Source organism: Pristiophorus japonicus, chromosome 7 (assembly GCF_044704955.1).
Source record: "Pristiophorus japonicus isolate sPriJap1 chromosome 7, sPriJap1.hap1, whole genome shotgun sequence".
NCBI lineage: Eukaryota > Metazoa > Chordata > Chondrichthyes > Pristiophoridae > Pristiophorus > Pristiophorus japonicus.
The window spans coordinates 129,397,591-129,425,075 of NC_091983.1; the positions used below are offsets into that span (position 1 = coordinate 129,397,591).

The following is a 27,485-nucleotide window of genomic DNA, read 5'->3' on the forward strand; positions in this document are numbered from 1 at the left end:
GGGTTGAATCCCTTATCCCATCTCTCCAGAGGATGGGCCAGCAAAGTCGGTCTGCTGACAGTCCCACCATGTCCAGTTCCATGTCTATCAAGGGAGAGCATCCGCCTCACCAGTCATCTCCTCGATGTCCTAGGTAGGATACCTGCAGCCATCGAGAATCCCTCTGCGACCATTATGGAGGTGGGGTCGCAGATTGCTGATGTGAGCCATGAAATCTGTGATGCCATCAGTGCCCACACGAGGCTGTTGGCTGCCAGCAGTGACACTGGAGTCCCGGAAAGTGTGGTGCGAAGCCTTGCCGAATATTACAGGCAGTCCCTCGAAATCGAGGAAGACTTGCTCAAGGTGTTCTGAGGTGACTGAACAGTCCAATACGGGAATTACAGTCTCTGTCACAGTTGGGACAGAGTTATTGAAGAAAAGGGTGGGTGGGGAGTCTGGTTTGCCTCATGCTCCTTCTGCTGCCTGCGCTTGCTTTCTGCATGCTATCGTCGACAAGACTCTAGGTGCTCAGCGCCTCCCAGATGCTCTTCCTCCACTTTGGGTGATCTTTGGCTCGGGACTCCCAGGTGTTGGTGGGGATGTTGCATTTTATCAAGAGGCTTTGAGAGTGTCCTTTAAATCTTTCCTCTGCCCACCTGCGGCTCGCTTGTCGTGTAGGAGTTCAGAGTAGAGCGCCTGCTTTGGGAGTCTTGTGTCAGGCATGCGAACAATGTGGCCCGCCCAACGGAGCTGGTCGAGTGTGGTCAGTGCTTCGATGCTGGGGATGTTGGCTTGATCGAGGACACTAACATTGGTGCGTCTGTCCTCCCAGGGGATTTGCAGGATCTTGCGGAGACATCGTTGATGGTATTTCTCCAGCGATTTGAGGTGTCTACTGTATATGGTCCACGTCTCTGAGCCATACAGGAGGGCAGGTATCACTACAGCCCTGTAGACCATGAGCTTGGTGCCAGATTTGAGGGCCTGATCTTCGAACACTCTCTTCCTTCGAAGGCTGCAATGGCGCATTGGAGGCAGTGTTGAATTTCGTTATCGATGTCTGCGCTTGCTACCGAGGTATGGAAAGTGGTCCACGTTGTCCAGGGCCGCACCATGGATCTTGATAACTGGGGGAGCAGTGCTGGGTGGTGGGGTCAGGTTGGTGGAGGATCTTTGTCTTATGGATGTTTAGTGTAATGCCCATGCTTTCGTATGCCTCGGTGAAGATGTTGCCTATGATTTGGAGTTCAACCTCTGAATGTGCGCAGACGCAAGCGCCATCCGCATATTGTAGTTCGACGACAGAGGATGGGGCGGTCTTAGATCTGGCCTCGAAGCAACGAAGGTTGAACAGGTTCCCACTGGTTCTGTAAATTAGTTCCACTCCAGCGGGGAGCTTGTTGAGTGTGAGGTGGAGCATTGCAGCGAGGAAGAACGAGAAGAGGGTTGGGCGCAATGACGCAGCCCTGCTTGACCCTGGTCCGGACATGGATTGGGTCCGTTGGTCAGGATCATGGCTTGCATGTCGTCGTGGAGCAGGCAGAGGATGGCGACAAAGTTTTGGGGGCAGCCGAAACGGAGGAGGACACTCCATAGTCCCTCATGGTTAGCTTTTGTAAGGTCAAAGAAGGCCATGTATAAGGGTTGGTGCTGTTCCCTGCATTTCTCTTGTAGTTGTCGCGTGGTAAAGATCATGTCCATTGTACCCCGTAGTGGACGGAATCCGCACTGTGAATCCAGGAGGAGCTCCTCAGCCACAGGGAGAAAACGGTTGAGGAGGACTCTAGTGATGACTTTCCCAGTGGCTGATAACACGGAGATTCCCCTGTAGTTGCCGCAGTCGGACTTGTCCCCTTTTTTAAAGATGGTCACGATTACTGCATCGTTGAGATCTCCCGGCATACTCTCCTCCTTCCAGATGAGAGAGATGCGGTCATGCATTCGTGCCAATAATGGCTCTCCACTATACTTTAGTGCCTCAGCGGGGATTCCATCCGCTCCTGATGCCTTATTGTTCTTGAGCTGACAGATGGCCTTTTCTACCTTGTGCATGGCTGGGGTTTTGCTGAGATGATGGCGGGTAGCATGCTGCGGGATGAAGTCAAGGACACTCGTGTCAAATGCAGAGTCTCAGTTAAGGGGATCTTCAAAATGCTCCTTCCAGCGGGTACTGACTGCCTCGGTGTCCTTGAAGAGTGTCTCCCCTTTCTTGGCCAGCAGTGGGGTGGGGCCTTGGGTGCTTGGGCCATAGGTGGCCTCGACTGTGGTGAAGAATCCTCGCACATCATGGCTGTCGGCCAGCTGCTGAATCTCCTGCGCTTTCTCCACCCACTCTCTATTCTTTAGGTCGCAGGTTTTTTGTTGGACCTCAGCCTTGAGCCGTCTGTGATGCTGCTTTGCTGCTCCTGAGTTGGGTTGTTGTTTTAGGTTCAGAAATGCCCTGCGCTTATGATTTATTAGCTCTTGGATCTCCTGGTCATTCTCATCAAACCAGTCCTGGTGTTTCCTGGTTGAGTGGAGTAAAAATCCCTCTTTGGCCTCATCTGTTGTGTCGAGCGTTGGGACGTACTCACTGATAACTGTGGCGCACTGGTACCGGGATAGGGTGAGCCGGAGAATCACGAGACCTTTGCTAATTCCACGGGGTAGTCTCTGAGGCGGTCGACCAGCTCGTTCTTGATAGCGATTTAGAAAAAAATCTGGGGAGATTTAGGGAATCAAACAGAAAGCTCTTACTTTATGCACTGTGTACTGGGAGGGACCCCGCACCGGTTCGCACCTGTCCCGGGCCGAAGGGACTCTGCACCAGGCGGTCAAAGGGACTCTGGGGCCGCTGTGTAACCGGCCGAAGGGACTCCTGGACTGGTCCAGGACAACAGAGGGCTGGCGGCACCCATGGAGCAGTGCCAGGGGAGTAACCTGACTTACACCTCAGTCTTTTAATCAATTTTTTAATCAACTTTTAATCTATTTTTTTAAACTTTTAATTAACCCGAGTAACTTTTTAATCAATTTGGAAAAACTTTTAAACAACTTGGAAACCTTGGAGAAACCTTTAATAACTTTGGAAACTTTGGAAAAACTTTTAAAACATTCCTCAGACTCTTAATCAATCTTAAACTTTTAAACAATTGGGGAAAATTTTATAACCGATTATTGATCTACATCTTAAGACTTTTTAACAACTCTTAGAAACTTTTTAAACAAATCGGGAATTTATCAACTTTTAACTCTTAAAAATAACTTTGGAAGTGACCTTCCTAAACAAGCCTCGGGCCATCTACCATCACTGGGGCTACTTGGCGCCAAGATTGCGGCCAACACTTCGCCGTCGGCAAGTAGGCTTATACAGCTGTGCCTGGTCTCCAGTTGTCTTGGACCCTCTTGCCACTGGACCAAGAGCTTGCTCAACTAAGCCCGTGTGGTTGCCGGTGTGCAGCGGCCACCCAACGTTAAAAGAACTCATGCACAGGCTTCTTCCACTTCGTCAGTATGAAATTCTGGACCTGGACATTGATGCGGAGGTTCAACATCGCCTCCAGGTGCGCCAGTGCAGCCTTCGGCCATCTGAGGAAAAGAGTGTTTAAAGACCTGGCCCTCAAATCTACCACCAAGCTCATGGTCTACAGGGCTGTAGTAATACCCGCCCTCCTGTATGGAGCTGAGGCATGGACGATGTATAGAAGGCACCTCAAGTCGCTGGAGATATATCACCAATGATGTCTCCGCAAGATCCCTGGGAGGACAGGCGCACCAACATCAGTGTTCCCGTCCAGGCTAACATCCCCAGTATTGAAGCACTGACCACACTCGATCAGCTTCGCTGGGCAGGCCACACACGAGACTCCCGAAGCAAATGCTTTATGCGGAGCTTCTTCGTGGTAAATGAGCCAAAGGTGGGTAGTGGAAACGTTACAAGGACACTCTCAAAGCCTCTCTGGTAAAATGCGACATCACCACTGACACCCGAGACACCCTGGTCGAAGACCGTCTGAGGTGGAGAAAGTGCATCCGGGAGGGCATTGAGTTCTTCGAGTCTCAACGCAAAATAGCGTGAAGAGGTCAGGGCAGGCAGTGGAAGGAGCACGCGGCAAACCAGCCCCACCCACCCCTTCCCTCGACGAATGTCTGTTCCACCTGTAACAGAGTCTGTGGCTCTTGTATTGGATTGTTCATCCACCAGAGAACTCACTTTGGGAGTGGAAGCAAGTCCTCCTCGATTCCGAGGGACTGCCTACGATGGATGATGATGAATCTTGATAGCGAAACCAACTCCGTGGTGGCAGCATTCTTCCTTTGGTTTGACGTTCCAGAAGAAGGTGTAACCTCCACCTTGTTCCTTGAGCTGGCCTTCCCCTGCCCGCCTGGTCTTGCTTAGGGCGGCAATGTCGACATCAAAGCCTCTAAGTTCCCGAGCAACTATGGCTGTGCGGCGTTCCAGGCTGTCGCTGTTGGAGTTGTCCATGAGGGTCCTGACGTTCCAGGTCACGAACTTCATATTGAAGGGTGGAAGATGCCCGTGCGTGAGTTCTTTTAATGTGGGGTGACCGCTGCACACCGGTACCACACGGGCTTAGCAGAGCAGAGCAAGGTCTTGGTCCAGTAACAAGGGGTACAAGGGGACTGGAGACCAGGCACTGCCGTATGAGCCTAGTTGCCTATGGCAGGATGCGAGCCGTAAGCTCGGCACTGAGCAGCGCCCTTAGGTGAGGTGGTGAGAAAACCGAGGCCTGGCTGAGGGCAGGTGAGAGGTTCATTTGTGCATTACAGGCACAAGCTCTGCTTCAGCTTGGGCAGGTGATGCAATCCATAAACCCTTCCGCCATACTATCTGCGTTCCCCACTGGTACACCCAGACCTCAACCACCTGTGACTGTCGACGCCGATGAAGAGGCTCGCCAGTCAGAAGCCAGGCCTTCCACGCCACGAGCTGGTCCAGTGCTTCCCCAGACGGCAACTCCAAAATCTCTCCCCTCAACACAGCAGCGCTCTGGCAACTTTGCTGCACACCAACTTTGGGTAGGAGCAGCAGGCGAGGGAGGGGGATAAGGGGAAAGGGGGGGGGGAGAGCCGGTGGTAAAAGATAATGGTTGCTGCATTTATTCTGCATTCTGTTGTTTATAATGTTGTTGAATAATCACACTGCTGGATGCAGATAATTTGTTATTTTATTAAAGTTTCAAAATTAAGTTAAAATTATAAAAGTTTACAATGTTTCATAAATTCTTTTGTTCATCTTAACTATTCCTCTGTAGTGTCTCATTTGTAGAATAAGGGGAATAGCCAACATGGTGGGATAGAGTGGCCAGGCAACGGTCAAACATGCCGTTCACTCTGCAAGTGAAGTGTTCAATTATGAGCTGCTGTCGTAAGGCTTTTGCAGCGGCGAAGTTTCCACATTGCCTCCCGTGGTTGTGGTGGCATGGGTTCCTCGCCAGGCTCCTCTTCCTCCTCCTCCCCGCCCCCACCCCCTCTCTCCTGAGGTGGTCCTGCAATCTCCATTGGCAAATCTTGTCCCCCTCACGATGGCTATGTTGTGTAGCATGCAGCACACCGCAATGAACTCAGAGACCTGCTGAGGGGAGTATTGCAGGCAGCCTCCAGAGTGGTCCAGGCATTGGAAGGGCTGCTCGAGCACTCCAATTGTCTGTTCGATGATGTTGCATGTGGTTGCATGGCTCTCATTACAGCGATGCTCGGTTTCTGTCTGAGGGTTCCGGAGAGGGGTCACGAGCCAGGTGTCGAGGCCGTAACCTTAGTCCCCCAGCATCCAGCTCTGGCCTTGTGGTTGACGCTAGAACGTGTGAGAGACACTGCTCTCACGCAAGATAAAAGCATCATGCATGCTCCCTGGATATTGAGCTTTGACTACCATGATGCGCTGAGAATGGTCGGAGACGTTCATGGAGTGGAATCCCTTTCAGATTCTGTAAAAGTGCTCGCAGGGCAATGTGCGTAAAGTCAATGACACACTGAACCTTGAGGAAGCCAGAAAATCGTCCAAAACCTACAGCCCTCTCATTTTGGGCCTCCTTGGTCATTGGGAAGTTTATGAAGTCTATTCTGCATGCGTACAGTGCAGTAGTCAATGTGTAACATGCTGGGAGCATATGTCCCCCGCTGATGCCTGAAAGGAGCCGGAGGCATAGAAGGCAAGTGCCGCAGTCACCTTCACCTCGACGGGCAGTGCAGTCCTGTTGTCGCTGGTAGGCTGTAGGTCTGCCTGTATGATCTGGCATATCTCTGTGACCACCTCTTTTCGGAAGCACAGCCTTCTAATGCACTGTGCCTTAGAGAGCTGCACGTATGAGTGATGTTCCCTGTAAACTCATGGAAGTGTAAGGCCTCCTCCCCTGCAACCTCTTCGATTGAAAATAAGCCTTCGTCCAGCTCGACGCTGTATAAATATAGCTACCAGGATTAATGGCTGACATAGTATGGCCCCCATCTTTTAAAATGTCCTTTAAAACAAACTATAATCTCACATAAACTTCACAATCAAAAATATGCAGTAACACAGCGTGTTCTTCTCCCAATGCTTTTAATTACTCAGAACTCCAACTTTCTCCTCCTTTTCCAAGATGGCGCCATTAGCGCCTGGGGTCCGGCTGCTTTTTGCTGGCGGGTTCCCGGGCAGACGCTAAATCGGGCGTTATGCTTGAAAGTTCCGCCTGGGGAACTAGTGCGATGATGCAGGGCGACGATTTACAACATCCAAATGGTGAAAATAATGGCGGGCGCCAAGTTTTAGCAACGCCCCAAAACCATTGCCGAAATTTCCGCCTGGGCACAAAATCTTGGGCGCCTCGTTTCATGCCAGAAAAAAAATTATGTGTGTGTCCCACCCAGACGCTAAACGGGGCACAAATGAGCCGAAACTCCAGCCCAAAAGTTTTAGTAAAAATAGTTTGTGTCAGCTTATGATGCCAAAAGTTTTCTTGCACACATTCCAGAAAAGCAAATTCTTTCGTAAATCAACTCTGACCATGTATTTGGGAGCATCTCAAGGACAACTACGGATGAGCAATAAAGCTGGTCTTGCCAGCAACACCGATATCCTGACAATGAATAAAAAATAAAATATTTTTCTTGGCTCGATGCAAAACATCAGTAACTTTACACAAAGCTTTTTAAGAGCTGGGATTATTTTGCTTTCCAAAAATCTTTGAAGTCATATTTACTCATGCATCAAGGAAAAAAACTAGAGAACCAGAATTTGGCTTTCCACTGCAAAGCTGTAAAATCATGGAATAAACAAACAATGGAGCCGAGAAGGTGCAATTCAAAATGGAAGAAAACAGAGGAAAATTTAGCTAAACTTCACAATTATTGGCACCGTCTCAGTTTTTTAAAATTACATCCCAAAAAGTCATGGAGTTAGAAGTACAAATTTATTTTAAAATGAGTATATAATGTTGGTAAATGGGATTGTCCTTTTTCATGCTTCACCCAACATAAAATCAATGACTAAACCCATGGATCTGTTAAATGGAAGGTGTTGGGCTCTACATAATTTTAATTCACAAAGAGAATCTATAAAAGGGACTTTTAGAAAATATAAACAACACATTCTCTTGTTTTGTACTCACATGCCTATATCCTTGAGAAAAATCGCCAGAGACTTCTCCTATCACAGCTTTGCAACCAGCTGGGCAATTCTTGCTGAAACAGACATGAAAAATATCAAATGAATTAAGCAACTGTAAGTACAATAAATCAGGATGCATACTTAGTACAGTTTTGGAGATGCCAAAGTTCCAATAGATAGCCTACTTGACTGCACATCACTATTAAAAGGATCACTACCACACAAAAGATCCATTACTATAGCAGACCTTCCATTCTCATTTCAAGGGTGGCATTAATGAATTACTAGTATATTTTGTTATGAAACAAAAAAAAGGATTGTGACAACCTAAATGAGACCTTGAATTTCAAGCCAATTTGTCTGCACATCATAACTTTAGCACTTGGCTGCGATTTCACCCTCTAAATATCTCCGGTTAGAAGGCTATGGAACAAGCTAAGGATAACAATCTGCTTTTAAGAGTTTGGTAAATGTGACAAATTGCCTCAAAAACACTTAAATAAAAAGATAAAAATGATTTGCATTTATATAGGACCTTATCACAGTTCACAGATATCTCAATGTATATCAAGTGAAATTAATTAGTATTTAACTGCAGTAACTTAAGTAGATGCACATGGAATCCATTTGCTTATAGTAAATTTTCACAAACAATTAAACCAGTTAATCTGTTTTTTGTTGTGGTGGTCGAAGGAGGAATGTTAGTCAAGGCGGCATGTTCTATAATATCCACCAAAAAAAACAGAACAGAAAGACAGTGCTTTAACTGTGCTTCCAATTTCCACCCCTCCCTCGCCTTCATATGATTCATCTCTGACTCTTCCTTTCCTTGATTTATCTCTCTCCATTTCTGGGGATAGACTGTCCACCAATATCTAATGTAAGCCCACTGACTCCCACAATTACCTTGGTTACACTTCCTCCCACCTTGCTTCCAAAAAGGACTCTATCCATTCTCCAAATTTCTCCATCTCATCCGTTTAGATGATGCTACCTTCCACATCAGTGCTTCTGAAATTACTTCCTTTTTCCTCTACGGAGGTCTCCTCTCCACTGTGGTTGACAAGGCCCTCAATTGTGTCCATCTAATTTACCGTATTTCTGCTCTCCCTTCTCCTCCCTCCCAGAATCAGGATAGGGTTCCCCTGGTCACCTTCCACCCACCAGCCTCTGCCATTTCCGCCACCTCCAGCTCAAATCCATCAAACACATCTTCCCCTCCCCTTTCAGCATTCCGAAAGGACCATACCCTCTGCAACACCCTGGTCCACTCTTTCATCACCCCCAATACACACCCCCTTTCCCATGGCACCTTCCTGTGCAAGCACAGGAGATGCAACACCTCCCTTTCATTTCCTCCCTTCCCACTGTCCAGGGCCTCCAATACTCCTTCCAGATGAAGCAGTGATTTACTTGTACTTCTTTCAATTTAATATATTGCAGTCACTGCTCACGATGCGGTCTCCTCTATATTGGGGTGGCCACTTTGCTGAACACCTCAGTTCAGTCCACAAGTATGACCCCGAGCTTCCGGTCATCTGCCATTTTAATTTTCTAAGCCACTCCCGCTCTGACCTCTGTGCCCTCGCTTGCTTAAAAACGGTTACATTTCTTACTTCTTCCGTTCTGATGAAAGGTCATCGATCTGAAACCTTAAATGTTTCTCTCTCCACAGATGCTGTTTGACCTGCTGAGTATTTCCAGCATTTTTTTGCTTCAGTATAATTCTTTTTGGTAGATGACACTTCAGATAATGCAGTGGAGTGTTATCCTAGATTATCTGCTCAAATCTTGGAGTGGGGCTTGAAATCTACAACCGTCTAACCCAACAACTATTGAATCAAGAGATTGCTATCAACCATGTTAAATTACAATAAATGGCAACAATATCTTGACAACTATAATTTTCCTAATCCAAATATAAGTGGGGGAAAAACTTGCTTTATTGATTGCAATTTCAAAATCTATTCGAGATAAATACTGCAATCTGCTTAGATGTGCGAGATACAATTTACTTATTCTGAAGCATATTGCTGGGAATTTTTGAGAAGGACAGTTATTCTGGCAATTGCAATTGAAATTGTCAGTTTGCAAGTTGATGTTTAGATATTTCGGTTTAGAGCTTGCAATCAAAATGGAAGGCAGCAGGCCAGGGTTGAATAGTGAGAGGGAAAAAATAAATACTCTGAAGCCCAGTTTGATTATCTTTGGGGCTAAGGAAGTATGTGGGAGAAATAGAATTGTGATGGAGCAGATTATACTCTCTCTGTGGAAGGAGCAGGTTTAATATAACAAATGGCCTTTTTCACTCTACACTTTTGGGTTTTAAGTTGAATATGGCATATTTAATCTCTTCTCTCTTCATGCACATTCTATAATTGAGAGAAGCCACAGAAAGACACAGTGCCATGCTATGCTGAGCTGTGGATGGTATACAAGTTTCCTATCACACCACAAAGTAGTATTCTGAAGCATCCATTTCCTCTCCCACCACATCATTATACTGTGACTTTACTCTGCTTATTACAGAAGCTACACAAACCTGGCAGTCAATAAATTTGAACTGAAGTTCTCCTAACATGAAGTCTTAAAAGGAAATGTACAAAAGTGACTCATTCATAGGATCATAGAAATTTACAGCACAGAAAGAGACCATTCAGCCACTGTGTCTGTGCTGGCAGAAAAAGAACTTAAGAATGTAAGAAATAGGAGGAGTAGGCCATTTGGCCCCTCGAGGCTGTTCCACCATTTAATAAGATCATGGTTAATTTGATCTTGGGCTCAGCTCCACTTCCCTGCCTGCTCCCCATTAACTTTCACTCCTTTATCGTACAAAAATCTGTCCATCTCTACCTTAAAGAGGAGCATAGAAAGTGCAGGGGTGAAATTAAAAAGGATATTAGGAAAGCAAAGCGAGAGCATGAAAAATTCTTGGCAAGTAAAATCAAGGAAAACCCAAAGATGTTTTATAAATATATTAAGAGCAAGAGCAGAACTAAAAAAAGGGTAGGGCATATTAGAGACCATGAGGGTAATGTGTGTGTGGAGGCGGAAGATGTGGGTATGGTTCTTAATGAATACTCTGTTTTCACAAAAGAGAGGGGCGATGCAGACGCTGCTATCGAGGAGTAGTAGTGGGAACTATGAGATGAAATAAACATAGCGAGAGAGGAGGTATTAAGGGGTTTAGCAGCTTTGAAAGTGGATAAATCCTCAGATGAAATATCCCAGGCTGTTAAGCGAAACAAAAGAGGAAATAGCAGAGGCTTTAACGATCATTTTCCAGTCCTCTCTGGCTTCAGATGTGGTGCCAGAGGACTGGAGGACTGCTAATGTGGTACCTTTGTTTAAGAAGGGAGAAAGGGATAGACCGAATAATTATAGGCCAGTCTGCCTAATCTGAGTGGTAGGAACATTATTGGAAAAAATCCTGAAGACAGGATAAATCTTCACTTGAAGAAAGACATGGATTAATCAAGAACAGTCAGCACGGATTTGTTAAGGGAAGGTCATGTCTGACTAACTTGATTGAATTTTTCGAGGAGGTAACCAGGAGGGTCAATGAAGGCAAAGTGTATGATGCAGTGTATATGGATTTTAGCAAAGCTTTTGATAAGGTCCCAGATGGCAGACTGGTCACGAAGGTTAAAGCCCATGGGATCCAGGGCAAAGTAGCAAGTTGGATCCAAAATTGGCTTAGAGATAAGGAAGCAAAGGGTAATGGTTGAGGATGTTTTTGTGACTGGAAGGATGTTTCCAGTGGGGTCCAGTACTGGGTCCCTTGCTTTTTGTGGTATGCATCAATGACCTAGACTTGAATATGAGGGTATGATTAAGAAGTTAGCAGATTATACTAAAATCAGCTGTGTGATTGATGAAGAAGAAAGCTGCGGACTGCAAGAAGGTATCAAGCAACTGGTCAGGTGGGCAGAACAGTGGCAAATGGAATTTAATCCAGGAGAAGTGTAATGCATTTTGGGAGGGTTAACAAGGAAAGGGAATATACATTAAATGATAGGATACTGAGAAGTGCAGAGGAACAAAGGGACCCTGGAGTGCATGTCCACAGATCCCTGAAGGTAGCAGGCCAGGTGGATAAGGTGGTTAAGAATGCATACGGAATGCTTGCCTTTATTAGCCGAGGCATAGAATACAATTGGGCCCCAAGTTTCCACATGATTTGCTCCTGATTTTTAGGAGCAACTGGTGTAGAACAGAGTATCTTAGAAATCGGAATTCTCGTCATTTAGTTTGCTCCAGTTCTAGTCAGTTAGAACAGTTTCACTTTGGAACAGAATTTTTTTTTCAAAAGGGGACGTGTCCGGCCACTTACGCCTGATTTCAAAAGTTTCGTGAGTGAAAACTTACTCCAAACTAACTTAGAATGGAGTAAGTGAAGATTTTTGTACGCTCGAAAAAAACCTCGTCTACACTTTAGAAAATCAGGCGTAGGTTACAAATTAGGCGTAGGGAACGAGGTGGGGGGGGGGGGAGGGGGGGGGAAGGGAAGTCATTAAATTCTACAATCAATCCTTAGTTATACTTATACAAATATTATACAAATAAATCCAACCTGAATAAAAATTTATAAGCAAAGAAAGATTAAATAAACCATGTTCCTACCTGTGTGAAATAGCATCAGCCTTCGAGCTGCTGTGCTTCAGGCAGGCCTTTCATGTTGGAGACAGGCAGGGGTGTGGCGTCAGTGTCTCGACGGCAGCGGCAGCAAGCTTCGAGCGGAGCTGCAGTGCTTGAGGCAGGCCTTCATTCTCTTCGTGGCTGGCCGCGAAGAAGCAACACCGGACGGACCCGAGGCCATTCGGCCATGAGATATCAGTGACGTCAGTGGCTGGCCGGCAGCCGAAGAATCAACACCTGACACACGCAGCTCTTTATGGTGCTTGAGGCCATTCGGCCACGCTTTAGGGGCGGCGTCAGTGGCTCGACGGCAGCCGAAGATACAGCAGCAGCCTTCGAGCTGTGAGGGGGACTGAGGCCATTTGGACAGGGAGAGGCAGCCACATCGACAGTTTTATATTTAAATTTGCAGAATGGGTGCTGCATTGTCAACCCCACGTATTATGCAATGGTTTGCCATCTTTGTTCTTGGTGGACGTTGATCCATTGCAAAGTTGAATTGGCACTCTTATTTCTCCAAACACACAGTCCTTAATTTGCATGCACCAATGCAGCACCGGTTCTGCAAGTTTAGCAGTGAAAAGCTGAACTCACTGATTTCAGCAGGTGATTTATTCAGCAGTGCTGCTAAAAGCACTCCCTCACACACAGAAATATCAAAAAAAATTAAATTACAAGCCTTTGCAGGGGTCCAAGAAACAAATCTTCACTTTTTCTGCAGTATTTAAAAAAATGGCTGAATGCCAATGTTTGTGCGAGACTGTGCGTGCGCGCACGCTCCAACGCGCATGCGCAGGGTTGCCGGCACCACGAAGGCTAATTTAAATTGTACCCGCCCCCGCTACTTAGAAAATCGGCGCGAGTGTTAGGCTCCGTCCCCTGATGCGAAGAGCGCGCCGCGCCAAGCAGACATCGAGCTCCCAGAATATCGGACTTTTTTTTAGGCGCAGTTTTCAGCGCGAAAAACAGGCGCCCAGCTCGGAGGTGCGCCATTTTCGCCGCGGGACGAAACTTGGGGCCCAAGTGAGGTTGGGGACAGCATAAATCAAGAAATTAGGGATGCGTGCAATAAAGGTACAGCAGTTATCATGGCCGACTTTAATCTACATATAGATTGGGCTAACCAAACTGGTAACAATACGATGGAGAAGGATTTCCTGGAGTGTATTAGGGATGGTTTTCTCGACCAATATGTCGAGGAATCAACTAGAGGACTGGCCATCCTAGACTGGGTGATGTGTAATGAGAAAGGACTAATTAGCAATCTTGTTGTGTGAGGTCCCTTGGGGAAGAGTGACCATAATATGGTAGAATTCTTTATTAAGATGGAGAGTGACACAGTTAATACAGAGACTAGGGTCCTGAACTTAAGGAAAGGTAACTTCGATGGTGTGAGACGTGAATTGGCTAGAATAGACTGGCAAATTATACTTAAAGGGTTGACGGTGGATAGGCAATGGCAAACATTTAAAGATCATATGGATGAACTTCAACAATTGTACATCCCTGTCTGGAGTAAAAATTAAACGGGGAAGGTGGCTCAACCGTGGCTAACAAGGGAAATTAAGGATAGTGTTAAATCCAAGGAAGAGGCATATAAATTGGCCAGAAAAAGCAACAAACCTGAGGACTGAGAGAAATTTAGAATTCAGCAGAGGAGGACAAAGGGTTTAATTAGGAGGGGGAAAATTGAGTATGAGAGGAAGCTTGCCGGGAACATAAAAACTGACTGCAAAAGCTTCTATCGATATGTGAAGAGAAAAAGATTAGTGAAGACAAACATAGGTCCCTTGCAGTCAGATTCAGGTGAATTTATTATGGGGAACAAAGAAATGGCAGCCAGTTGAATAAATACATTGGTTCTGTCTTCACGAAGGAAAACACAAATAACCTTCCGGAAGTACTAAGGGACCGAGGGTCTAGTGAGAAGGAGGAACTGAAGGATATCCTTATTAAGCGGGAAATTGTGTTAGGGAAATTGATGGGATTAAAGGCCGATAAATCCCCTGGGCCTGATAGTCTGCATCCCAGAGTACCTAGGGAAGTGGCCCTAGAAATAGTGGATGCATTAGTAATCATTTTCCAACAGTCTATCGACTCTGGATCAGTTCCTATGGACTGGAGGGTAACTAATGTAACACCACTTTTTAAACAAAGGAGGGAGAGAGAAAATGGAGAATTATAGACCGGTTAGCCTGACATCAGTAGTGGGGAAAATGTTGGAATCAATTATTAAAGATGAAATAACAGCACATTTGGAAAGCAGTGACAGGATCGGTCCAAGTCAGCATGGATTTATGAAAGAAAAATCATGTTTGACAAATCTTCTAGAATTTTTTGGTGATGTAACTAATAGAGTGGACAAGGGAGAACCAGTGGATGTGGTGTATTTGGACTTTCAAAAGGCTTTTGACAAGGTGCAAAATTAAAGCACATGGTATTGGGGGTAATGTACTGACGTGGATAGAGAACTCGTTGGCAGACAGGAAGCAGAGAGTCGGGATAAACGGGTCCTTTTCAGAATGGCAGGCAATGACTATTGGGGTGCCAAAGGGCTCAGTGCTGGGACCCCAGCTATTTACAATATACATTAATGATTTGGATGAAGGAATTGAGTGCAGTATCTCCAAGTTTGCAGATGACACTAAACTGGGTGGCAGTGTGAGCTGTGAGGAGGACGCTAAGAGGCTGCAGAATGACTTGGACAGGTTAGGTGAATGGACAAGCGCATGGCAGATGCAGTATAATGTGGATAAATGCGAGGTTATCCACTTTGGGGGCAAAAACACGAAGGCAGAATATTATCTGAATGGCAGATTAGGAAAAGGGAAGATGCACCGAGACCTGGGTGTCATGGTACATCAGTCATTGAGTAGAGACTTGATCAACTGGGCCTTTATTCACTGGAGTTTAGAAGGATGAGAGGGGATCTCATAGAAACATATAAAATTCTGACGGGACTGGACAGGTTAGATGCAGGAAGATTGTTCCCGATGTTGGGGAAGTCCAGAACCAGGGGACACAGTTTTAGGATAAGGGGTAGGCCATTTAGGACTGAGATGAGGAGAAACTTCTTCACTCAGAGTTGTTAACCTGTGGAATTCCCTACCGCAGAGAGTTGTTGATGCCAGTACATTGGATATATTCAAGAGGGAGTTAGATATGGCCCTTATGGCTAAAGGGGTCAAGGGGTATGGAGAGAAAGCAGGAAAGGGGTACTGAGGTGAATGATCAGTCATGATCTTATTGAATGGTGGTGCAGGCTCGAAGGGCCGAATGGCCTACTCCTGCACCTATTTTCTATGTTTCTATGTAAGAGCAGGGGGGGGGGTTTATGCTTGATCTGTATGCCACAGCTGGAGTACTGCATGCAGTTCTGGTCGCTATATTACAGGAAGACTGGAGAGGATACAGAGGAGATTTACGAAGATGTTGTCGGGAGTGGAGAATTTAAGCTATGAGGACAGATTAGATAAGCTGGATTTGTTTTCACTGGAACAGAGGCAGCTGAGGGGCGACCTTATTGAGGTGTATAAAATTATGAGGGGCCTAGTTATAGTGGATAGAAAGAGCCTATTACCCTTAGCAGAGGGGTCAACAACCAGGGGATATATAATTTAAAATAATTGGTCGGTTTAGAAGGGATTTGAGGGGAAATTTCTTTACGCAAAGGGCTGTGGGGGTCTGGAATGGTGGTAGAGGCAGAAACCCTCCCCACATTTAAAAAGTACTTGGATGTGCACCTGAAGTGCTGTAACCTGCAGGGCTACAGACCTAGAGCTGGAAAGTGGGATTAGGCTGGATAGCCTCTTGTTGGCCAGCATGGACACGATCGGCCGAAATGGCCTCCTTCCGTGCTGTAAACTTCTATGAGTCTATGAAATCTATTCAATGACCCAGCCTCCACAGCTCTCTGGGGCAAAGAATTCCACAGATTTACGACCCTCAGAAGAAATTCCTCCTAGTCATGTATTTCATCATCTTGCAATGACTATAAGTATGTAACTGTAACTCATGCATACTGTACCTGTACCCTTGTAATGTACACCCTGACCACAGGGAGTGAGCTCCTCACCTGGGCTTCCAGGTATAAAAGGGGAGGTCCCACCCAGGATCAGCACTCTTCAGTCCTGGAAATAAAGTGAAGGTCACAGAGTGACCGTGTCTGATATATCCATGCCTTGTGTGAGTTTGTAACAAGATGCAGAGACACTACACTCCTCATCTCAGTTCTAAATGGCCGACCCCTTAATTTTCAACGATGCCCCCTAGTTCCAGACTCCACAAGTGGAAACATCCTCTCTATATCTACCTTGTCTAGTCCCCTCAGTATAATATGTTTCAATAAGATCACCTCTAATTTTTCTAAATTCCAATGAGTATAGGCCCAGCCTGATCAACCTATCTTCATAAAACTATCTCTTCATCTCAGGAATCAGCCTAGTGAACCTTCTCTCAACTGCCTGCAATGCAAGTATATCTCTCCTTAAATAAAGAGACCAAAACTGTACGCAATACTCTAGGTGTGGCCTCAACAATACCCAATACAGTTGTAGCAGGACTTCTCTGCTTTTGTACTCTATCCCCTTGCAAAAAGGCTAACATTCCATTTGCTTTCCTGATTACTTGCTGTACCTACATACTATTTGTTTGTGTTTCATGCACAAGGACCCCCAGATCCCTCTGTAATGCAGCATTTTGTAATCTCTCTCCATTTAAGCAATAACTTGCTTTTTTATTTTTCCTGCCAATGTGGATAACCTCACACTTTCCTGCATTATACTTGGAAAACTGCAAATGTTAACACCCCTATTTAAAAAAGGAGGGAGACAGAAAGCAGGAAACTATAGACCAGTTAGCCTTACCATCTGTGGTTGGGAAAATGCTGGAGTCCATTATTAAGGAAGCAGTAGCAGGACATTTGGAAAAGCATAATACGGGCAAGCAGAATCAGCTTGGTTTTACGAAAGGGAAATCATGTTTGACAAATTTGTTGGAGTTCTTTGAGGAAGTTTGCCAAATGTTTGCCCACTCACTTAGCCTGTCTATATCCCTTTGCAGATTCTTTGTGTCCTCCTCACAACTTGCTTTCCCATCCATCTTTATATCATCTGCAAACTTGCCTACATTACACCCAAGTCATTAATATTAGATTGTAAATAGTTGAGGCCTCAGCACCGATCCTTGCGGCTCCCCACTAGTTACCATTTGCCAACCGGAAAATGACCCATTTATCCCGACTCTCTGTTTTCTGTTAGTTCGCCAATCCTCTATCCATGCTAATATATTACCCCTAATCCGGTGAACTTTTATCTTGCACAGTTACCTTATGGAATGCTTTCTGCAAATCAAAATGCATCACATCCACTGGTTCCCCCTTATCCACCCTGCTCGTTACATCCTCAAAGAACTGTAGCAAATTTGTCAAACATGATTTTCCTTTCATAAAACCATGCTGACTCTGCTTGACTGTATTATACTTTTCCAAATGTTCTGCAACTGCTTCGTTAATAATGGACTCCAACATTTTCCCGACGACGAAAGTTAGACTAATTGGTCTATAGTTTCCTGCTTTCTGTCTCCCTCCTTTTTTAAATAGGGGCGTTACATTTGCGGGTTTCCAATTTGCTGGGACTTCTCCAGAATCCAGGGAATTTTGGTAGATTGCAACCAATGCATCCACTGGGGCTGAAATTCAGGGTCTCAGAAAGACAGATTACTCTCCGTTTGCGGCAGCCATGCGTCAGAATCCCGTGGCACCTTTGTGGTCAACTGGATGAACTGACCCAAATTCAGGTCGGGAATTTTGCGGCCCGGACCCGATACCGCCCGATGCTAATAACCGCTGCAAGCGCGTCATCAGAATGCACACCGTGCCACTTTCACTCATCTTAAAAATCCACCAACTGGAATTTAGGTCGAAAAATCGATCTCCCACCACATGGTGCCCCCGACAGCTTTGTGTCGGTGTACCTTATCCCTAGTGAGTGTAGCCCGGCAGCGCAGCTGCCCTTCAAGGGGAGGGCCCACTGCCGCGGCTGCCATATAATAATTTTTGCCGGCCAACTTCCCGATCGGCTGGCAAGATAGTGCCCAAGGGTTCGGCCGGGCCACCAACGGGAAACCTGGCACCTCCTCTTGGGTGCCAGGCCGCTGGCCCGGCCGAAACCAACCCTGGTGTCCCAGTGGCCGAAGATAAAAAATGACAGCGCGTTAAGGAGAGAGAATCTGTGACATCACCACTACTCCACCGCTGATTGACAGCGGCGGAGTCCCGGTCCTGACCCAAATTCAGCCCCTCAGCCTGCCATCCTGTCTATGTCCCACCCCCACTATAACCAATTTCCTTCAGGACTTTGAAAAAATGTCAAAGTCCTGAAAATCGATCATCCGACTACACCATGGATCTGTGCGGTAAGAACAGACACAAAATCACAGGTGCGCCAGCTTTCTTGTGCTGCTAAATTTCGGCCCCACTATCTCTGCAGCCACTTCTTTTAAGATCCTAGGATGCAGGCCATCAGGTGTAGGGTACTCGTCCGCCTTTAGTCCCATTATTTTACCGAATACTTTTTCTTTAGTGATAGTGTTTGTTTTAAGATTACCCCCTCCCTATAGCCCTTGATTATCTATTACTGGGATGTTTTTTAATGTCTTCTACCGTGAAGACCAATAAAAAATATTTGTTCAGAGCTATCCAGCCTAATCCCACTTTTTAGCTCTTGATCCTTAGCCCTGTAGGTTCTGACACTTCAACTGCATATCCAAGTACTTTTTAAATGTGATGAGGGATTCTGCTTCTACTTGCCTTTCAGGCAGTGAGTTCCAGACTCCCATCACCTGAATGATTATCTGTAGTAATAAACATTAAACCAAGAGTTTTTGCTTTAAGCAAAATCGGTGAACCGGGTGGAAATTGCACTCAAAATTGGGCTAATTTTCAGAAGTATTTTTTGCTCAAGTTTCCATTCAAACTCATTTGCATATCGTTAAACATAAAATCTGACATCATTTTAGAATGTATTTGTTAAACATTTTTTTGCTTTTCAAAGTATTCCTTAATATATTTGAGAGGGGTAATACAGCTAAAAATGGTTTCATCACAAAAAAAATAAGCATTTTAATCAGTGTCTGGGCCATCATTTGTGAGTAAACCGAATTTAAATAACTAAAAATGTAGTTAAAAAAACTATACAGAAGCAGTTATGAGTTACATTAGTGTACAGTAGTCAGTCTCTTAGTAAATTAAAAAAGCATTAATGTGTTTATTAGTGTTCTTGTGCCTAAAAAAAGCAGCTTAATTTTAAGAGCCTACTCACAGGCCCACAAACGAGGGCATTTAGCCGAAACTCGCAATGGTGATTAATGCAATCTGGGGGCAAGGCCAGGTTTGTGAGCAGGGATGATTTCTAGCACAATGTTTTTAAAAACTGGTTCAAAAGATCATGGAAACTATTTGCACTGAACGTAATTTGCACTTGAAAGTCCGCGATTTTGTGCACTGGTTTGGCTGCTTTTGGGCGAATTGCACCATTAAAATCCAGCGCAACCAAGCAGAAACTTCTGCCCACAACCTTTAATACAATTAATATTGCAGAATACAATGTGGAAGAACATCTCATTCAAAACACTGTTGATTTGAAGCCTCACCTGAACTGTGGCTCATCATAATGGTTTCCTTTATCCAAACATGTAATTAAATCTGCATGGAATGACAATCAAGGTTAACATATATTATAAATCTACCTGTACATCTAAGTGGACATTTAAAGGGAAGGATTCTCCAAATAGCAACCACAAGCAAAATTTCCTTTTAGAAATCTATAATTCATAACATATAATCGAAGCCACCATTTTACACAATAAGTCAAATTTAGTTTTATTACATGGAATTTGAGGATTTTACTGTTATATTGCTGATCACTTTGATGATTCCATCCATTTATCAATGAATATCATAAACCAGTGGCCCTGCATATAATGAAATGTACTACAAACTCAGATTAATGAATACAATAATAACGTTGAAAAATACATTTTCAATCATTTATAGTTCAGAATGTGTTCACATTACTTAATTATTTCAAAAGTAGGTTAAGTTAACTACACATATGACTGGTAAGTAGTGGAACTTATTTTTAGGCCAGATTACTGGTACATATCTTATTGCCAACTTTTAGGTTTTAGGTTTTGCCTTAAATATTATCACACCTCCAGCATTATTGGTCCTTGCCATGAATGGGTCCCATATCACCTACAATCTGGAGTGCATCATTTACAGTGCAGTCATTTGTTAAGCAATAGCATGGCCTGGGGACTGTAACAAACCGTGTATGTATACCAGCTAAGGCAGACTCGTGTGATAACACGTCTTCTCCAGTCTTTAAAGGTAGTCTGAAATGAACTCGAGACACGAGACTCCCAAAATAAGCGTTTGACTCGGAGCTCCAACACGGCAAGCGAGCCCCAGGTGGGCAGAGGAAATGCTTCAAGGACACCCTCCAAGCCTCCTTGAAAAAGTGCAACATCCTCACCGACATCTGGGAATCCCTGGCCCAAGACCACTGAAAGTGGAGGAGAAGCATCCTGGAAGGCACCGAACACTTCGAGTCTCTTCGCCGAGAGCAAGCGGAAGCCAAGCGTAAAAAGTGCAAGGAGCGCACGAAAACCCAAGCACCCCACCCACCCGTCCCTTCAACCACCGTCTGCCCCACCTGTGACAAAGACTGTAGTTCCCACACTGGACTCATCAGCCACCTGAACTCATTTTAGTGTGGAAGCAAGTCATCCTCGACTCCGAGGGGCTGCCTAAGAAAAGAGTGAAATGAGACACAATTTCTAACCAACAAATTGTTTTAGTTAAATACATGAATTAACAGTTTTCACAGTGAGTTAAATAAATCTCTCTCTCTTCCTCCCAGCCTCTTCAACTCTTATATCCCCTATCTCTCTCTCTCCGCATATGTTTGTCCATATGTTCTTATTCAGTGAGAATAGACACAAGAACATAAGAAATACGAGCAGGAGTAGGCCATAAGGCCCCTCGAGCCTGTCCGCCATTCAATAAGTTCATGGTTGATCTGATCATGGACTCAGCTCCACTTCCCCGCCCCCTCCCCATAACCCCATATCTATTTCTGTCTTAAATTTATTTAATGTCCCAGCTTCCACAGCTCTCTGAGGTAGCGAATTCCGCAGATTCACAACCCTCAAAGAAGAATTTTTCCTCATCTCAGTTCTAAATGGGCAGCCCCTTATTCTAAGATCATGTCCTCTAGTTCGAGTCTCCCTCTCTGCATCCACCTTGTCAAGCCCCCTCATAATCTTATACGTTTCTATAAGATCACCTCTCATTCTTCTGAATTCCAAGGAGTAGAGCCCCAACCAACTCAACCTTTCCTCATAAGTCAACTCCTTCATCCCCGGGATCAATCTAGTGAACCTTCTCTGAACTGCCTTCCACAGCATGTATATTCTTTCGTAAATAAGGAAACCAAAACTGCACGCAGTATTCCAGGTGTGGCCTCACCAATAGCCTGTACAGCTGTAACAAGACTTCCCTTCTTTTATACTCCATCCCCTTTGCAATAAAGGCCAAGATACCATTGGCCTTCCTGATGACCTGCATGCCATCCCCGTGTTTCTTGCACAAGTACCCCCAGGTCTCGCTGTACTGCAGCACTTTGCAATTTTTCTCCATTTAAATAATTACTTGCTCTTTGATTTTTTTCTGCCAAAGTGCATGACCTCACACTTTCCAACATTATACTCCATCTGCCAAATTCTTGCCCACTCACTTAGCCTGTCTATGTCCTCCTGCAGCCCCTTTATGTCCTCCTCACACATTGCCCTTCCTCCCATCTTTGTATTGTCAGCAAACATGGCTATGTTACACTCTGTTCCTCTTCCAAGTCGTTAATATAGATTGTAAATAGTTGGGGTCCCAGCACTGATCCCTGCGGCACCCCACTCATTACTGATTGCCAACCAGAGAATGAACCATTTATCCCGCCTCTTTGTTTTCTGTTTGTCAGCCAATCTTCTTTCCATGCTAATATATTACCCCCAACCTCGTGAATTTTTATCTTGTGCAGTAACCTTTTGTGTGGCACCTTGTCAAATGCTTTCTGGAAGTCCAAATACACCACATCCACTGGTTCCCCTTTATCCACCCTGTTTGTTACATCCTAAAAGAATTCCAGCAAATTTGTCAAACATGACTTCCCTTTCATAAATCCATGCTGACTTTGCCTGACCAAATTTTGCTTTTCCAAATGTTCTGTTACTGCTTCTTTAATAATGGGCTCCAACATTTTCCCAACCATGTTAGGCTAACTAGTCTATAGTTTCCTAATTTTTGTCTGCCTCCTTTTTTGAATAGGGGCATTACATTTGCAGTTTTCCAATCTGCTGGGACCTCCCAGAATCCAGGGAATTTTGATAAATTACAACCAATGCACCCACAATCCCTACCGCGACTTCTCTTAAGACCCTAGGATGCAAGGCATCAAGTCCAGGGGATTTATCTGTCTTTAGTATCATTATCTTACTGAGCACCGCCTCCTTAGTGATTGTGTTAAGTTCCTCCTCCCCTATAGCCCCTTGACTATCCACTGTTGGAATATTGTTAGTGTCCTCTACCGTAAAAACTGATACAAAAAACTTGTTTAGAGTTTGTGCCATCTCCATATTCCCCATTACTAATTCCCTGGTCTCATCCTCTAAGGGATCAACATTTACTTTAGCCACTCTTTTTCTTTTTATATACCTATAGAAACTCTTATTATCTGTTTTTATATTTTGTGCTAGTTTACTTTCATAGTCTATCTTCCCTTTCTTAATCATTTTTTTTTTGTCATTCCTTGCTGGCTTTTAAAAGCTTCCCAATCTTCTGTCCTCCCACTAGTTTTGGCCACTTTGTATGTCTTTGTTTTTAAATCGGATACCGTCCTTTATTTCTTTAGTTAGCCACGGATGGCTATCTTTTCTCTTGCAACCTTTCCTCCTCACTGGAATATATTTTTCTTGAGAGTTGTGAAATATCTCCTTAAATGTGCACCACTGTTCATCAACCGTCCCACACTTTAATCTATTTTCCCAGTCCACTTTAGCCAACTCTGCCCTCATACCTTCATAGTCTCCTTTATTTAAGCTTAGTACGCTGGTTAGAGATCCAACTTTCTCACCCTCCATCTGAATTTGAAATTCAATCATGCTATGATCACTCATTCCAAGGGGATCCTTTACTCGGAGATTGTTTATTTATCCTGTCTCATTACACAGAACCAGATCTAGGATACCCTGTCCCCTGGGTTGGTTCTGTTACATACTGATCAAGGAACCCATCCCTTATGCATTCCATGAACTCTTCCTCAAGCCTACCCTGACCAATTTGATTTGTCCAATCAATATGGAGGTTAAAATCACCCATGATTATTGCTGTTCCCTTTTTACAAGCCCCCACTATTGCCTGGTTTATGCTCCAACCAACACAGTTGCCACTGTTAGGGGGCCTATATACCACGGCCACCAGTGACTTTTTCCCCTTATTATTTCTTATCTCCACCCAAACCGTTTCAACATCCTGATTCTTTGAGCATATATCATTTCTCAGTATTGGTGATTCCATCCTTTATCAATATTGCTACCCCACCTCCTTTTCCTTTCTGTCTGTCCTTCCGGATTGTCAAATATCCCTGAATATTTAATTCACAGTCCTGGTCACCTTGCAACGACATCTCTGTAATGGCTATCAGATCATACCCATTTGATCTCCTGCCCTGACATTATGTGGTTCAACACTCCTGTGCTCAAATAGAATATCTGATTTACTGTGAACAATGGCACAAGATATACATCAGAATGGAGGAAAGGGAAAAAAATTGTCATGCATAGTGATATTGAAATAGTATATTATCTTCTAGCTCACATTTTAACTCCCAGCTCAGTGAGTTCTTCTACACATAGAATTTATTTCTATATGTTCATCACTCTAAGTGTAAGTTGTGGCTCAGTGGGTAGTACACTTGCCTCTGAGTCAGAAGGTTGTGGGTTCAAGTTCCACTCCAGGGACTTGAGCACATAAATCTAGGCTGACACTCCAGTGCAGTGCAGTGCTGAGGGAGCGCTGCACTGTCAGAAGTGCCGTCTTTTGGATGAGACAGTTAAACAGAGGCCTCGCCTGCTTTCTCAGGTGGACGTAAAAGATCCCATGGCACTATTTTGAAGAGCAGGAGAGTTATCCCAGGACAATATTTCTCTCTCAAATCAATATAACAAAAACAGATTATCTGGTCATTATCACATTGCTGTTTGTGGAAGCTTGCTGTGTGCAAATTGGTTGCCACCTATCTTACATTACAACAGTGACTACAGTCCAAAAAGTACATCATTGGCTATAAAGCGCTTTGAGATGTCCGGTAGTCGTGAAAGACGCTATATAAATGCAAGCCTTTCTTTAAATTAGGTAGAAGAGACAAAAACTTTAAAATAATTTAACAGTTATTGGCACCACAGGATCTTTCTGAATAAGTGAGCCAAGATAAGTTAAATGATCTTCTTCATTCTAAATCTATCTTTTGATCTCATGCAAGTTAATCTTCTTCAACCATAAACTGACTAATTTAAACATTAGTTAAAGTAGCTAGTAATGATATAAATAATAAATATACTTAATTATTAAAGTGTAAGTTGAAGTGCAAACAAGTTTGGATGAAGTCATTCAAGTATTTTTTTTCAAACATCTATAGAAAAAAAGGCTGTATTCCATTTGCTGAGCTATTTTTTTAAATCTGGTTAGAGATCTAATTACAATACATTAAAAAAAAAACTCGTTAGCTTCATGACAAGCCTTGGTTTTTGAAATTACATTTTAAACTTTGATAAGCCTTACCTGGATGGCTGCTAGTGGTGTATGATAGCAAGAAGCCACGTCCTGATATATGGGAGCCACTTTTAAATTGAATGCTCATTTCATTGCTGTCTAAATGGATTTCTCTGGAGACCGAGTTTAAGTTTCCACAGTAAGTACCTGTAGATAAATCCAAAGGTAACAAATGACGCTTGGAATAAAGGTTAGTCCCAATTTACATTTTTTATTTTATTTATATGCACAACAGTGACTACACTTCAAAAAAAGAACTTTGAGACATTTCTCAGACCTGGTAATGGGTGATAAAGATATGAGTTTATCTTTCTTATTGACATGTGCTTGCTTTATAAAACAGGTTTCCATGTTATGAATAGCACTTTTTTTCTCTTAGAAAAGATTACATTTAAATAAGGCACCTTCCGGGTTAAGTAACACATGATCCACAGATCTTGTTAAAAGAATAGATTAGGCTGTGAAATATGTTACAATTCGAACTGAATTGGAGGCTGAATTTAATTGGCCAGCACAGGCACGATGGGCCAAATGGCCTCCTTATGTGCTGTATTATTATTTTATGAATTCAAGCCATTTCCTAACACTCATCGTGTCAACCGTGGCTCAGTTTGCGCACTCTCGCCTCTGAATCAAAAGTTTGTAGGTTCAAGTCTTACTCCAGAGACTTGAGTACATATTCTAGGCTGCCACTCCTAGTGCAGTGCTGGGAGAGTGCTGCACTGTCGGAGGAGCATTGTTTTGGATGAGACATTAAACAGAGGCCTCGATGACCAATTGGAATAAAAGATAGTGGATGTAGTGTATATGGATTTTTAGTAAGCATTTGATAAGGTGACTCACAGGAGGCTGGTTAGAAACAATCAAGCACCTGATATAAGAGGAAATGTAGCAACATGAGCAGAAAGAAAACAAGAGTGTTACGGTAAATGGGTGTTACTAAGATTGGAGAAGGATTGGAAGTGAAGTAGTTCATTTCTGTTCTTGGTATATATTGATCACTTGGACCTGGGTATATGGAACAAAATTTAAGATTACCTCTTAAGAGAACTGGAGGTTCAAATAAATAATCCACTGAAAGTGAGTGTGCAGGTAGATAAAGCTATTAAAAAGCCAATAGCATTTTGGGTTTTATAAACAGGTGCATTGAGTACAACAACAAAGGAGTAATGATATACTTAGTGTAAAACATTGGTTAGGCCATAGTTAGAATACTACATGCGGTTTTGTGTGTCCCATTATAGAAAGGACATTAAACCATAGGATGGGAAACTATAATTACCAGGGATACTCGAAATATTCGCACTATTTCCACTGGAGCACAGAGGGCTAAGAGAAAATTTAATAAGTTTTTAAAATTGTGAATGGTTCCTATTGGGTGAAAAGAGAAACACTAGTTTGTCTAATTGGGGAATTTGTCAGCACTAAGAGCGAGAAGGGGAGTTGAGAGAAATTTCTTTAAGCAGAGCGATGTTGGAGCGTGAAAAGCTTTGCCACAGGGAATGGTTGAGGCAAAGACCACTATCTTTTAAGACAAAATTGGATAAATATTTGAAGCAGAGGAAGTTACAGAGTTAGGGAGAAGGTAGTGTGATTAGTTTTAGATTGTGCAAGCAAAGTGGGCTGAACGGCCTCGTGCATTATAAACATCGATGGTTCACCATTAATCAAAACGGTCCCACTTTATGGCCCCAAATTTCCCCAGCCGCTTAGAGCGGTGTATCTTGATGTGGTGCGCCGACTTCTGGGAGGAGAAAAAGCGCCAAAAATCTACCTTGTAATTTGGCCGCTCCCTCGTCATTCGGATCCATCGGCGACACGCAGCAGAGTGTTGGGGGGGCGGATGGAGCTTCAGCCGCCGCAGGTCTTGGGCCGAGCGTGTCGTGCAGTGCCGGCAGGGGCACGCATGACCGTTTCAGTGGGCACGCATGCGCAATGGACACTTCAATCTGCGTGCATGCGCAGTGTAACAGGAAGCTTGGCAATCGGCCAATTAAAGGGAGAGCGTCCTCAGAATAAGTGGCTATGGAGCATATATAAAGGTGAGGTCTGAATATTGATTGTTGTTTGGCTGAGGGAGTGGAAAGGAGTGCTGGATAGGTGTAAGAGAGATCTTTGAACATTACCTGCGTTTGAGTCCAATAGACGAATGGCGCAAGAGCGTGCAAGAACCAAGAATTTCTTCCATGAGGAAGTGGAGAAATTAGTAACGGCTATTGAGGAGAAATGGCAGGAGCTGGATATTAACAAGAGTGGTCTGTCAAAGGAATCCCCCCAAGGAAATGAGGAAAAGATGGAACCTCGTTGCTGAAGAATTCTCTGCTGGGGTCAACACTGCAAGATCTGGAAGCCAGTGCAAGAAGAAATGGCAGGACATTGGTCAAGTAGTGACTG

At 44.2% G+C, this 27,485-nt stretch overlaps 1 protein-coding gene across 1 annotated transcript in view; it reads right to left on the bottom strand.

Annotated features, from left to right (window-relative positions):
* The window catches only part of dcbld1 (discoidin, CUB and LCCL domain containing 1), a 172,886-nt gene that overhangs the window by 67,867 nt on the left and 77,534 nt on the right, over positions 1 to 27,485 (bottom strand). The window contains exons 5-7 of the mRNA XM_070884221.1: positions 25,101 to 25,238; positions 19,859 to 19,910; positions 7,572 to 7,644 (exon numbers count right to left, since the gene is read on the bottom strand). Coding sequence (XP_070740322.1) covers positions 7,572 to 7,644; positions 19,859 to 19,910; positions 25,101 to 25,238 — 263 coding nt within the window. The remainder of the gene's footprint in view (positions 1 to 7,571; positions 7,645 to 19,858; positions 19,911 to 25,100; positions 25,239 to 27,485) is intronic.